The sequence below is a fragment of the Globicephala melas genome, chromosome 4 (genome assembly GCF_963455315.2).
Source record: "Globicephala melas chromosome 4, mGloMel1.2, whole genome shotgun sequence".
Taxonomy (NCBI): domain Eukaryota; kingdom Metazoa; phylum Chordata; class Mammalia; order Artiodactyla; family Delphinidae; genus Globicephala; species Globicephala melas.
In genome coordinates this window covers 66,033,596-66,048,550 of record NC_083317.1, presented here as the reverse complement: position 1 = coordinate 66,048,550, position 14,955 = coordinate 66,033,596, and the positions used below count along the sequence as shown (strand labels likewise).

At 44.3% G+C, this 14,955-nt stretch overlaps 1 protein-coding gene across 1 annotated transcript in view; it reads left to right on the top strand.

Moving 5' to 3' along the window:
• The window catches only part of FSTL1 (follistatin like 1), a 51,017-nt gene extending 37,987 nt beyond the window's left edge, over positions 1–13,030 (top strand). The window contains exons 6-11 of the mRNA XM_030857699.2: positions 292–422; positions 4,007–4,125; positions 5,445–5,557; positions 5,881–5,991; positions 6,917–6,993; positions 10,394–13,030. Of these exons, the coding sequence (XP_030713559.1) occupies positions 292–422; positions 4,007–4,125; positions 5,445–5,557; positions 5,881–5,991; positions 6,917–6,993; positions 10,394–10,438 (596 nt within the window). The 3' untranslated portion in view covers positions 10,439–13,030. The remainder of the gene's footprint in view (positions 1–291; positions 423–4,006; positions 4,126–5,444; positions 5,558–5,880; positions 5,992–6,916; positions 6,994–10,393) is intronic.
• The last annotated feature ends 1,925 nt before the right edge of the window (positions 13,031–14,955 follow it).

Below are 14,955 nucleotides of genomic sequence, written 5' to 3'. Positions count from 1 at the left end.
GTCCTTTATTTTTCTTTCTTTTTTCTCGCCTTAGCAACATAATCTCTGTTTCAACATTCTCAAACTTTATATTTTTAGACATGAGCTTGAATCCTGGGTTAGATACTTTCTAGTGTGTACCCTGGGCTGACCCCTCTGTACATGTGTGTGATGATCCTGTTTCCCTGGATTGCTGTGAGAATTCAGTGAGATGACACATGCAGACTCCTGGGCACTGAGTCCCCATGTACGCGGTGCTGGGTGACATTGGGGTCCTCACTGCTCGGCTGACCTCTCTCCCCTTTCCTGCAGTCGTTTGCTATCAGTCCAACCGCGATGAACTCCGGCGTCGCATTATCCAGTGGCTGGAAGCGGAGATCATCCCAGATGGCTGGTTCTCTAAAGGCAGCAACTACAGTGAAATCCTAGACAAGTACTTTAAGGTAAACCAGAGTTGGAGTCAAAGACTGTTCAGCCCGGAGAAAGGGAGTCTTCCTCTTCCATTACCTGATCACATCTTCCCAGACCACAAGGAAACATAAACCTGCCTAGAGTCCCTGAGTTTCTTCACAGATCATTCCATGAAGCTGTGACAGACAGTGGGACTCCAGGAGTCCAGCCTTTGGGATCTAACACACATGGGCTGCTCCCTTTGGGCAATTAAAGCCACAAAGGTCTTGGAGAGCCTGTCCATGAAAAATATGGCCAGGCTGTATCCCCATCCTCCATATGACACCTTGTAGAGCTGCCTGCCAATACCCAGACCCAGGCCACTTCAGCCTCTTTCCCACCCAGTTTGGCTTTTCTCTAAGTCTTTTTTTTTTTTTTTTTGCGGTACGCGGGCCTCTCACTGCCGTGGCCCCTCCTGTTGCGGAGCACAGGCCCCGGACGCGCAGCCCCAGCGGCCATGGCCCACGGGCCCAGCCGCTCCGAGGCATGTGGCATCTTCCCGGACCGGGGCACAAACCCATGTCCCCTGCATCGGCAGGCGGACTCTCAACCACTGCGCCACCAGGGAAGCCCTTTTCTAAGTCTTTAACTTGACCATCCATGGCCTGCAGAGTTTCTCTTCATCTGAGGAGAGTCAATGGACTGGTGTTTCATGGGTCCAGAATTCTTCATGAACCTAGATATTGCTATTCCCATTGTGTTTAGCTGAAGAAACAGATCGTTCCAGTTGGAGGGAGGAAAGATGCTGCTTTCAAAGAGGAAAACGAGGGAGGGGATAGTATTTAGCAATGAGTAAGGCTGCCATGATGTGGAGATCTTTCAGAGAGCTTGAGACAGTTGCTGGAAGAAGCAGTTAATGGCGCTCTTCCTGCTGACTGATAAGGACATAATCGCACACATAGGTACATCACACTCATAAACATAACACACACAGAAACACAGACGTACATACACCACATACAGAGATGTGCATGCCACACAGAGACACATCCTACACACACGTTCAGGTGCCCGCATTCCCACACCTGCACAAAAGACCCCCTCACTTACAGACACACACATCTCTGGGTAGGTGCCCTTGGAGGCTCATCCCCAGACGGACGCCCTCACATGCCCCCAGGGTGTGTTGCAGGCCTAGCCAGCCCGGACTCGGGGGCAACGCACACACACACAAGGGACTTCTTGGCACCTCTGTGGCCACTGAATGTGGTCAACACCTGCCTAGTCTGTGGCTTCCTCTTTCTAACTGGCATCATGGACCCCACAGATGGAAACATACCAGGTTGGGTTGAAGTAGGATATTGGTCATTTAGGACTTCATTTGCGTTACCGTCCTTAGGTAGAAGTTTCTCTCTGTGACAGAAAGTAAATCTCTCTGGATTCCAAGTGTTTGAGAAGAGAAAGCACAGCCTCTCACTCTGTCTTCTCTCTCAACTACTCCCACATTAGAGAGCCCTGGGGGCAGGGGTGTTTCCTTGTCTACAGAAAGGAGCCAGGAGAGTCAGACAGGAGCAGAAGGTTACTTAAAAGAAAATGATTTTTCCAAAGCCAAGTGAACAGCACCTGCTGGGTCGGTCGTGAGCAGTGACTTTGCCGTGGTCATTATAGCCTAGGAGCCGTGGGGCCCAGGATGCTCTTTCCAGGAGACCTCCTGGGACCTTGTAACCGTTCTGGTGGCCCCTTGATGGTACCCTGCCGTGGGCATCACTGGCAGGTGCTGTTAATTTGATTCTCAAGGACCAGGGCCACACACCCCCTCCACACATCTCCACCTCCTCTGGCAGTAACTCTCTCTAATAGGCTCCCATCTAAACACTGCAAGGCCACTTGAGAAAGTAGCTTTTCTGTAGGGCATTCTCATGCTAACCAAGAAAGCTTACTCCTGACTGACAAACAAATGCTCACTCTTCCCAGTGTCTTCCGAGAAAACAGGGTTTTCACTATCTACTTGTTGATGATTATCAAAGAACCATACGGTGCAATCTTCAAAGGGAGGCTTCTTCCCACTAGGCAGACAGCTGCCTGTTGCTGAGAGATCAGTATCTCACAGAGACTGTTTCTGAACCAGTGAATTGCCCTCTAGCCCAGTCGGCATTCCTTACATCAGAATCAGTTGCAAAACAAATCTAATCGGAATTTGGATAAGACCAGAATCAGACTCTCATCTCAACTGGTGTTTCAGTCACAATTTTTAGACAAAAGCGTAACAGAGTGAAGAGGGGAAGACCGGGTAGAAAGAGCCTTTTATGACCGTGTCACACACACACACACCCTGAATTCCTGGTGGCCAGGGCTGAAATTGGAGCCAGGGTATAAGTATAGTGACCAGAGATCTGAGACCTTTTCCTAGGAATTAGGATGAGAATGATAACTAGGGATTAAGCAAAGGCCTACAGGGTTGTTTTATACGTACCCGTCATACATACCACGGAAAGATTTACAACCTTAGTGTAGAATGCACATGACACATGAGTCATGCAAGGAGAGTCAGTCAGTAGCTGTATCTTTCCCTTCCACCTGGTCAGACTTTTCTTCCAGAATCCCTTCCACCGCCTGGGAGCCACTTTGAAAGTAACATGGGGGTGCAGACTATTTCCCAGGGTAGCAATATGAGGCAGCCTAGGGAAAGAATTTTGAAAAAAAATTTTTTTCCACTAGAACTATTTAGGAGAGCAGCAGTTATCCAACTTGGACTTTGATCAGAGCCTTGAAATTGCCACCCTCCTCCTGCGGCTGGGGCCTGGGCATCCTGAATTGTCCCAGATGGCTAAGGTCTCAGTTTAGCATCTTGCCAAAGGGAGGACAGTACTGAGCTCACTACACCCTTGCCTTGTGCTCATGGGGTGTGAGCTGGGTCATGAGGACAGGCTGCACCATCTACAGTGTAGCCTGCAGCATAGGGTGGAGGGGTAGGGGGCTTGCACCACCTCCAAGGGGAGGTTATCAATGCAAATAACATGCAGCGGCCTTTGCCTTTGACTTCTCACTGATGAGTTCAGCTAGGTGTACCAGTGTGAGAAGTAAGCACTGAGAGCAGGCCAGGGAGGCTGGAATTCAAGCAGCAAGAAATGGTCCTGTGATTCCCAAAGTGAGCTCTGAGGGTCACCTGCACCATTGTTCCCAAGCAGCTTGTTAGAAATACACATCCTGGGCTCCGACACAGATTCTGATTCACAAGTTTCTTCCATGATCATTAGGGTTTGAGAACATGGAGTGGTGGAGTGAAGTCAAGAATGTCTGGAACAGGGTCAGGGATGCGGCTACAGAGACCTCTTAAGCACCCCCAGGCTCCTTGGACACTGCAGGCCTAGGTTCAGGCTGCCATCCTGAGCAGGGTCTAGGATTGAAAGGCCCTCAGTGACCTCTGCCCAGACACTTTGACTCTCTCATCTTGGGGCACAGGTGCCTTCCTTCTCTGGGTGCCCCAGGGCTTTGAACCTTTTTTGCTCAAAGGGCAGAGCAGGGTTGGACAGTGTCAAGAACAAGATGAACCAGAGATGGGTCAAGCTGAATGGGGGAATGATAGAGCTGGGGTTTTACAAAACATTCCTGAAAGATCACTTTGTCCCCTTTCTAGAACTTTGATAATGGTGACTCTCGCTTGGACTCCAGCGAATTTTTGAAATTTGTGGAGCAAAATGAAACCGCCATCAACATCACTACCTATGCAGACCAGGGGAACAACAAGCTGCTTAGGTGAGTGGAGTGAGCGGGTAAGGGAGAGGTCCACGAGGGAAGGCTGGATAAGAGAAGAGCTTTGAACCCCTTCCTACCTGCAAAGGAGCCACCAGTGTCAAAGTCGATGTGAAGTAAAAAGCAAAATAGGGATTCTGTCCTGGTCTCTTCTGTGAACGTTATGATATCGGATCAAGTAGTTACTGTTTTTGGCCAGAAATTGCAAGGAATGGAAGAATGTAATTTTAAAATAAATGATCACATCAGACCAAAGTTGTTTCTGAGTGTCATGGGTGATGTTTTAATGTTTAATTTTCTTAAGGAATTACTTTAATGTTCTATTTAACCATAGGTCTAAAATAGCTTTAGTTCTGATTTTAAGATAACCAGTGCTATTTCATGTAAAGAACTCTAATTGTTACAAATGTAAGCACGTTCCTCTCCTTTTCTGGTATTATTCCAGAGTAAATATTAATAAAAATTAACCCCTAAGAAACTTCTGGTGTGGTTCCAGTATACTGGTAAGAATTAAAAATAGGAAAAGCACCTATTTGTTCAAAAGATTTCAAAGCATGAAACCCAGATTCTAGGATTCTTTCCTAATAATAGCCCATGACCTTAAAGTATAATATCTGTAAATCCTTCATATTTTGATAACCTGAAATGAGGTAATATTTTACAAGTTCAACATCTGATCCCCATAATATCCCAGTGAAGGAGGGCTCCTCGTTCCCATTTTACAGATGAGAAAACAGGTGCGGGAAGGTTGAATAACTAGCCCAAGGCCATTTGGGTTGTAAGTGGTTGAGCCAGGACTCAAATCCAGGCCAAGGGGAGACGGAGGGAGCTGGAGTTCTAGAAAACTTTTCTGAAAGATCTTTTTGCAGAAGGGTGATAGTGGTGATGCTGGCTTCAACTCATGTTCTTTCAAATCACACATGCATTTCATATCATCTGTTCCTACCACTTCTGTTGGATTTTTCTAGTTGGGTTGACTTGACATGCATAGCATGGGGAAAGGCAACTGCTAGTGGAATGTATGCAGGTGGTGAAACATTTGCCAATCCAAGTGGACAAAACCATCCAGGAAACTTTAGTCATCTTGGGCATATCTGAACAGCTTGAGTGATCTGACATCCCATATAATAAACTATAGGTTGGATGGTTACAGGAGTCGGGTCGCATAATGGTTGTAGGAGGTCAGTGTAGAAATGTTCTCTTTAAATAGTCCCCTTGGCCGCCTGCGGAGGCCTAGGTCTGTGTAATCCTGATGCTTAATTCCTTTCTTTGGGACTGAAGCTGAGGTCTTGCTGACACGTTTCTCCTGTGTTTCATTTCAGAGGACTCTGTATCGATGCTCTCATTGAACTGTCTGATGAAAATGCTGACTGGAAACTCAGCTTCCAAGAGTTCCTCAAGTGTCTCAATCCAGCCTTCAACCCTCCAGAGAAGAGTATGCCTAACCTAAGAAATAGGGAGGGGGTTGTAGGGAGTGGGGACATTTAGAGGGGGCCAAGATAGAGGGGATCGTGGAACTCTGCAGAGCTTACTAAGAAAATTCCCTTCCACGATTCTAGACTGGGCGCCAGCCCAGCATCTCCGAGCTGAGATTCAGGTCCAAAAATCTTCAGGTTGTTGGTGGCGTTTGCTCAGATATGGTGCCTCTGAGGGACAAGCAGGTCTTGTCTGGGAAACGGGTAACATGCACAGACTATAGCCAAGATGTCCTGTTCCACCCTCGCCCTAAACTCTTGCCTCTTATTTCTGGTCCCACAGAGTGTGCTCTGGAGGACGAAACATATGCTGATGGAGCTGAGACCGAGGTGGACTGTAACCGCTGTGTGTGTGCCTGTGGAAACTGGGTCTGCACAGCCATGACCTGTGACGGTGAGCTGTGCACCTCACGCAGAAAGAAGGGACGGCACGGAGACAACTTCCGTCGTGAAATCACCATGAGAGAAGTCAGAGTGGGGATGGTGGGGAAGAGTGCAGTGGCTGGGTCCCAGCAAGGAAACTGGGGAGCAAGAGACTGGCTCATACTTGTAATGTCAGAGCTCTCAGGGGGCAGCATTGAGGGCAAAGCACTTATGCCAGATGCATTATGTTGGAAAGTTACTCCAGAGGTTTGGAACAAGAGAGGTTCGAGACCCAGGACAAGATCAAATGTTGATAAGAGATTAGAATGGTAATAATAATAAAGAAAGCAAATGCATAAGAGTGAGAAGTACATGCATTTCTTCTAAGCACTTTACATATTAACCCACTTAATCCTTATGACAGCTTAGGAAATCCTATATGTCAAAGACTTAGGTGGTTGGAAGACAAAATGACTCTTGCTTGCCATCCATGCCAAGCAGGAAAAGGAGGCATGTTCATACACATGTTTGAATTAACAGCATTGGGTCCCCCAAAAAAGAGAAAGTTGAGATAGTTGAGATATGAGCAGGGTGGGTTGGGAGATAGAGATGTCAGGGAGAGTTTGGGGAGGAGGGGGCCGTGCACAAGCCAGCATCACCACTATCACCCTTCTACAAAGAGATGTTTCAGAAAAGTTTTCTAGAACCCCAGCTCCATCCGTCTCCCCTTGGCCTGGATTTGGACCCTGGCCCAGTCACTTACTACCCACGCACATTACTTTGGAGGTGTCCATTGCACTGGGACACTTTATAGTTAGAAAAATGTGGGTAATTCACCTCACCTTCCATATGGTAAATGGGAAATGAAATTGAGAGCCTAAAAGGTAGATATTAGTGGCGATCCCTAACTGGCCTCCCTCAGCCACCACTGCTCTGAGCCTTGGTTCTTCTTACAGGAAAGAATCAGAAGGGGGCCCAGACCCATACAGAGGAGGAAATGACCAGATATGTGGAGGAGCTCCAAAAGCACCAGGTGAGTTGCAGCCTCCACGCTGGTTCAGGTATCCCTGTTGCCACCAGGCCCTTCCACCACTCAGACACTGCCTAACTCCCCAGGTGACCAAGGAGATGTGCTCTGTCCCATACATTAGGTCCCGAATGATATACCTGTATACCTGTATTACGCAAACCATGATACATATAGCTCCCTGACGGAGTCCTCGTGGGGCCAGTATGCCCCAACAGATGTAGGTTACAACTTGGTAAATTGCTTTATAAGTTAGAATCAGCTGAGTGGTGGTTTGCAAATGTGTTGGAAGTGGTTTGCAAATGAGCATAGTCTAAAAAAACTCCTATTTCTTTTCACCACCAGTGCCCAGACCCAAAGACTGTGAGCCCCTTGAGGGCAGGCTCTATGACTTGCTCACCATTGTAGCCCTGCATTTAGCACAGGGTCTGGTGTACAGTTGGCTCTCAGTGAGCATGAAATTAGTGGATTTGGGCCACAGCAGAAAGGATTTAAGTTAAATGCCAAGCTAGCTAGAACATAGCCTGGAAACTTAGAGATTCTGCTTCCTAGAGACTTGAGAAAATAATAAATCAGTATTCTATGTCATTAAGTTGAAGGCCTTCTTGGGGAAAAGGTTCTTAGCAGAATAGTGATCCACTGACATATTTTTCTGAGGGCCTAGGGAGAAAACATGGATATGCTGGACTTCTGGGCCTGTCTTTCCACTGGTTTACCTGTAGTTTTAACAGAGGATGTTGCTCCTTGAATCATCTGTCTGTAAACTGGGTCTGGTAATATGACATATATGCCTTCTCTCTGACATATAAGTTTTTAAGGAATATAATGGTCACAAGAACTATTGACATGAAATATTTGAATTGAAAATCAAGAATTATTAGTATTAATAATAAATTCTCATATTTATTGATGCTTTTTCATATGCATTGTCATTATTGTCACTGATAGTGTAGAAACTTCATGTCTTTTTTTTAAACAAATGCAGAACCTCCTAGCCCTTTGTTTTTCCATATTTCAGCAGCCTTGTCACTGCTGAAATATCATTATTGTCATTATTGTCACTGATAGTGTAGAAACCTCATGTCATTTTTTAAAACAAATGCAGAAGCTCCTAGCCCTTTGTTTTTCCATATTTCAGCAGCCTTGAGCCTCCAGATGAGTATAAACCCTTAAAAGCAAAAAGAACTTAATAGGAATTCCTTTCATCTCTAGGGTGGAGAAATGATCAGAGTAGACAGTGGGGAGTGAATGATAATAGCTAACATTTTTTAGCGTCTCTGTTTTATGTGAGTTGCCTCGGAAGCAGACGCCAAGGCAAGGACTCAAGTACAAATAGTTTATTTGGGAGGCAGTCCCAGGAAACACCAGAAGGGGAGTTGGGAAGAGAGCCCATGAAGGGAAGGAAACAGTAAAGAGTGCGTATCCAGGCATGTTACCACTGGGAGCAAGTGGAGCTTAGTCCTGTTGCAGAACTCCAGGAATAGTTACTGTGCGCAACGGAGCAGGGAGCTGGGCTATGCCTGTGTGAACTCCCATCAGCCAATGGCTGAGAGCAGCCACCGGCAAACATGAATTCCCTGGCATTTCTGCCCTGTCGGCATGTGTGGGCAGAGCAGGCTCCAGCAGCCAGAGAAAACCTCAGGCAAAGAGATGCAGCTGCTGGCAGTAAGAAGCCAGGCCAGTGTACTGAAACGTTAAAGGCACGGGCTATGGATGGGGCACCGACAGTGTGTACTAGATGCCAGACACTTGTTTTTTATTCCCTATTTAATTTTTTTATTGAGATGTAATTCACATACCATAAAACTCATCCTTTTAAAGTATACAATCCAATGGTTTTTAATATATTCACAAGATTGTCAACCATCACCACTGTCTAATTCCAGAGCATTTTCATCTTCCCTAAAAGAAACCCCATACCCATTTGAAGTCACTTACATTCTCCCCTCCCCCAGCCCCTGGCAGCCACTAATCTACTTTCTATTTCTATAGATTTGCCTATTATGGACACATATAAATGGAATCATATGATATATGGCATTTTCTGTCTGACTTTTTTCATTTAGTGTAACGTTTTCAAGGTTTATCCTTGTTGTAGCATGAATCAGGACTTCATTCCTTTTTATGGCGAAATAACATTTCATGGTGTGGATATACCACATTTTATATATCCATTTATCAGTTGATGTATATTTAGGTTGTTTCTACTTTTTGGCTATGATAAACAATACTGCTATGAACATTCTTCTGCCGGTTTCTGTGTGGACTTATGTTTTCAGTTCTATTGGGTATATACCTAGGAGTGAGATTTGCTGGATCATATGGAAACTTTGTGTTTAATCTTTTGAGGAACTTCCAGACCGTTTTCCAAAGTGACTGTACTATTTTATATCCTCACCAGCACTATTCCAATTCCTCCACAAACTCACCAACATTTGTCATGGTCGTTATTTTTTATTAGCCATCCTAGTGGGTGTGAAGTGGCATCTCATTGTAGTTTTGATTTTCATCTCCCTAATGACTAAAGATGTTGAGCATCTTCTCATGTGCTTTTTGGCTATAAGTAAGAATGTCTTCTTTGGAGAAATGGGCTACTGGTATAAGAGGTAGTACTCATTTTGTAGTTGAAGACATTGAGACAGAAGATTTCATAATATGCCCAAAGTCCCCCAGAAAGTCACACAGCCATGATTCAAGCTCAGGCAATTTGCCTCCAGAGCCTGTTGCTCTTTTTTTGTGTGTGTGTGTGTGTGTGTGTTTGTTTTTTGGGCTGCATTAGGTCTTCGTTGCTGCCTGCGGGCTTTCTCTAGTTGCAGTGAGCGAGGGCTACTCTTCGTTGCGGTGCGCAGGCTTCTCAGGGCTTCTCATCGCAGTGGATTCTCTTGTTGCAGAGCATGGGCTTCAGTAGTTGTGGCACGTGGGCTTAGTAGTGGCTCATGGGCTTAGTTGCTCCGCAGCATGTGGGATCTTGCTGGACCAGGGCTCAAACCCATGTCCCCTGAGTTGGCAGATGGATTCTTAACCACTGCGCCACCAGGGAAGTCCCGAGCCTGTTGCTCTTAATGCTTCTCCCAACTTGGATTCAGAACATTTTGTAGCACCTCCATTTAGCGTCCTTTTCTTCATTTTCTTCATTTCTTCGTGAATATAATAATGTCTGACGTTATTGTTTCATAGGAGTTTAAATGGGGTCAGCTCTTAATTTAGCAACAGTCCCTATACAGCCGTGTCACGAGTAAGACATGATCCTTGTCCTCAAGTTGTTCATCATCCACAGAGGAGATAGACAAGCAAACAGAACTCGGCATAAGCATGTATCTGTCATGCTATGTAAAGTCTTGAAGACTAGATAAATGCCAATATTTTTTTTTATTCCATAACGCTTATTTTCTCTTGCTTCTCAAAGGAAACAGCTGAAAAGACCAAGAGAGTGAGCACCAAAGAGATCTAATGAGGAGGCATCTGGGAAAGGTGTCCAGAGCCTGGCACCTTCTCTTCCACTTCAGCGCTGGGTCCAGTATACGCAAGTGTCTGCTACAATCGCCAAATCACCAGTATTTGCTTGTATAGCAATGAGTTTTATTTTGTCTATTTGTTTTGCAGTAAAGGAAATGGGGGTGGCTGGCTAGGAGGGGAAGGGCCATAGCCTTCATTTCTAGGAGTACTTTGAGAGAAACTGTAAATGGTGCTCGGGGGCTGGAGGGAAACTGCATCGGTGTTGGGAGAGAGTAACCAGATCTGGAACACTTCTGAGTCTACCACAGCTGTGAACATGCTGCAGGGGGTGCAGGCAGTGAGAAAGAGCTTAGCAGGCTGTCCCCAGAGGAGGGATTTGGGAAGCTCAGTGGAGAAGACTGCATTTGGCTTCCAGCCCTTCCTGCTGCCATCAGCATAACAGACCTCTAGCATCTGTGCTTCTCCTCATGGCCCCAGCCACTGGCTCTAGATACACGGCCATCCTCCTAGTTACCTAGTGTCTGGGAGGGTGCACCCAAATGATGCAGATACTTGTAGACTTTGAGCCCCTTAGAGACCTAACCAAATTTTTAAAATACTTTTTACCAAAGGTGCTATTTTTCTGTAAACTTTTTTGGCAAGTTGATTTCATTCTTCAGTTATTATCATTATATTATTGTTGTTGTTGTTTAATATTTTATTTTCTTCACTAGAAATTAAGCTTTTGTAATTATTTTTCATTAGTCCTGCCATTTCAGAGGTGGGAGAGTTTGGGGTTCTTCCTTGTGCAGGGACTGCTATCACCCGGACTCCCCCCAGCCCTGCCACATACTAGATGCAGCCCAGAGTTTGCCCCCTGGCTTCCAGTGGGTCAGCAGTCTGTCAGAGGAGCAGGGAGTACCTCAGACAGCAGCCAGGAGAAGTGTCTCCATACAAAGCTTTTAAGATCCAAAAAGCTAATTTGTTTTCATTCATTCTCATAGATCCATGCAGATCAGTATTCCAAAGGATTGAGACCAGTGCAGCTAAGCAAGACTTAGATGTCCCAGCCTATCAATATGCTCACTGATCCTCCACTAACTAGGAGAGTGACTCTGTCCCTGTCTCTTCCTATTTCTGGGCCTCAGTTTCCTCAGCAGGTAGGAATGCATTAAACTTTTGACTTGAGAAATTGTAAATTCTGTGGTTCTGATAATTGGTCCAGAAGGAGACAATGTGATTTTCCTCCTTCTGCTTAAGATAAATGAAACCTTGTCATTATATAAGAGTCAGACAGCCAAAAACAAGCTGACCAAATCTGACCTCGGTCTGAATGGCCCCACGGGTTGTGCTGTGATGTAGAGCCTTCTGGTAAAGCCTGCCCAGGAAGAGAGTGGGAAAGAGAACCACTTCACTTTGTCTTCACTTTTGCATGTCATCTTTAACCTTCGTGGGAACAGAAATGGCTTTCCCTTTAGAGATGAGGATGAAAGAAGGTTTCACATTTCGAGAGGGAAAAAAATGGACATTGAATCTTAAAACTGTGACTGGGGAGAAGTCAGTCATTCCTGTGTCTTTCGGCCTCTGTGATAATTAACTCCACTCAATACAATGTTTAGGATGCATTTGGAATAACAAAATTAAAAACTTGACATAAGATCTCATTTTCAGAAAGCAGATTACAGACCACCAAAGGGAAATGATGTAGACTGTACTGCACAGGCAACTCTGAGACAGTTGTGCTGAAAATGGAATTCCTTCTAAACAGGTTTCCTTTTTCTCCTTTGAAAACATTCCACTTTGTTTAGAATTCTGAGCTTTTGTAAATCATCCCACTTAAAAGCTGTCTTCCAACCCAACTTGTGTGGTCTGAAATGTACCTCCCTGTCAAAGTGCCTTGGAGAACTCCCAACAGCACGCCTTGATCAAGATTTGCCAGCCCTTGGACACTATGGAAGAGAGGGCAGGAGTACCAGTCTGTTTAAAGCAAGAAGGCAGAGTGTCTCCTCACCAGTTACATTTAGGTCAGTGGTTGCTATCCAAGACGACCCTCCCCTGCAACATTGAATTCCCAAGAGCAAAATCTGCATTCCTCCTGTAAATAGGGAAGCTACTGTATGCACCACAGGATCATGTGATCTGACAATCATTCACGGAAAGCTGCTAAATAGCCTAGTCTGGGGAGTCTTGCGTGAAGCTTTGCATGGAGCAAATAAACAGGATTCAATTGGGTTCTGTTCCTCCAGCTTTCTAAAAGCACAGGGCTTAGACTGCAAGCTTCCTTGGGCTTTCTCTGTGTGTGTATGGTTTTTATAAACATATTACAGCATCTGTTAAGATTCAGTGTCCATGGAAACCTTCTCACATGCCATGACTCTGGCCTCCATCACTGCTTTTGGAAAGCAGGGCTCCTCCACCTGCTAATAAGCCCATGTGGACCAGTCTGAATGTCTTCCCTTTATACTTGTGTTTTTAAACAGTCAAATTCCAAGAAGCAATTTGGACAGGTTTCTGTTGCCTGTGTATTTGTGAAATGTATTTGTATTTAGTAGGCTTCCTTATTGCATTTAACTTGTTTTTTGTTAACTCTTGATTTTTTTTTTTTTTTGGATACTATTGATAAATAAAGAAATTAAAATAATAGTTGTATTGTTTTCTTTCCCCCAAATTAAGGCCAAATAAAGTTGCAAGAACATTAACCATTTACCTCATAAAAGTAGATTTGAGTTTCAGGAGGCTTAAAAGAGGCCTGAAAAGTTTCTCCTGATCTTGGGACTGCAGCTGCAGGGGGAAAGGTTTACTCAAGGACTGATAGAACAAGTTTATTTAAAAGAATCACCAATGGTGGGTCTGGGTAGGAAGTAATGAGAAGTCAGGGAACAGTATTGGGTAGAGGTTAAACTAAATGACTCCAAAAACTGCCATGGACCTTATGAGACTGAATGGCATCGGGTGAGGCTGGCTGCAGGTAAACCTGTATGAGAAGCCAAACAAACCTGGGAAGGTGGCACAGGGAGCATGTGAAGATCTGGTAGGATAATCTTAGTGGCTGTTTACCAGGTACACGTGTATACCATAGGGATAAGCATTTCCAAGTGGACTGAATGTTGGCTAGTTAAGACCCTCTGCTTTGCTCTATCTTGGAGATACATGACCAATACTAGTTCTCCATCTCCCTGTCCAAGTGATTCTTACAGATATCATGTACTCCCCACCAGCAATAATTAATTCTGTCTTCCAAGAGAACTCATTACAGTTGGTTTAAGCTTTCTTAATTTTAGTCATAATGTATAGAAGTCTTGCTTCTCTCAAATTATAGCCAGGTCACCTTGATTGGATTTGGAGTATTATTCAAATGCTAATCAGATATTAAAATGTCATCTCTGGTTGTGTTATTGCTACAAATTACTGATCTCATTAATCACCGTTTGATTCTTTAAACTTTCATTCTCAGAATTCTTAAACCCAATTTGAAGGGTACCTTGTCCACAACCACTTTTAAATGCTGGCTGGCCTCTCCCAACCTTCTACCATGCTCTGGGAGCACTTCTCCTGCTATTACAGTATGCATGTGTTCAGGAAATGAAAATGAATTAAAAGAGCCTGAAAGAAACATAATTTAGAAGGTAAGTTTCCTATAATCAAAATGTAACATTATGAGCTCTGTAAATTAGAACAAATTACTGTGATTAACTTTAGTTTTGGAGTGCCTGTGTCAAGTCCCCAACAGTCCTCTTAAATTACTTCTGAAATAAGGGGGAGGAGGGAGTAAAAAAAGTCTATTGAACGAGTAGATCTAAGCAGATGTCCTCAGAGCCCTGGAGTAAATGTAGCATAGGTGGAAGACATGAAGAACGTAAACCCTGGGCTACTGCTGCTGAAGGCTGATTCATGAAGTAACTAGGAAGTATCATGTTGCTGTCTGAATGAGAGGTCTTCCTGTCAATAGGAGTTCACTTTTAAAAATTATTTAACACATTTCTTATTGATAAACTAATACATGCACATGGTAAAAGAAAAAATTCAAATTGTATCAAAGAAAATACAGTGAAAAAAATTCATCCTCTTAGAGGGTGTGTACACTTATAAATTTGCTTATAATTGCCATTTGTCCTTCAAAGAGGTTGCATGCATTTACCTACAATTGCACCAAAAATACATACACTGAGCATATCTATTTTCCCAAACTTTGCAAGCACTGTGTCTTCAAACTTTGGGGTGTCTAACAGAGGAAAAATGGTAACTCATTGACTTATTTTTAATTATTTTATTATTCCTTATGTGAGATTGAGCATCTTTTCGTGAATTATTGGTCCTTGTTCTTTTCTTCCATTACCTTTGTTCATTTTCTGTTGGTTGCTGGCCTTTGCTTACTGGTTTATAATAGTTCTTCATGTATTATTATTAGCCCTTTGTCATGAGGGTGACAAGATCTGGCGGTAGTGGACCAGATAGAAGGCTACTTCAGGAATGAGGTGAGAAATAATGGTGACTTGAATTTTAAGATAATGGCAGTGGGGATTAATAGAAGGT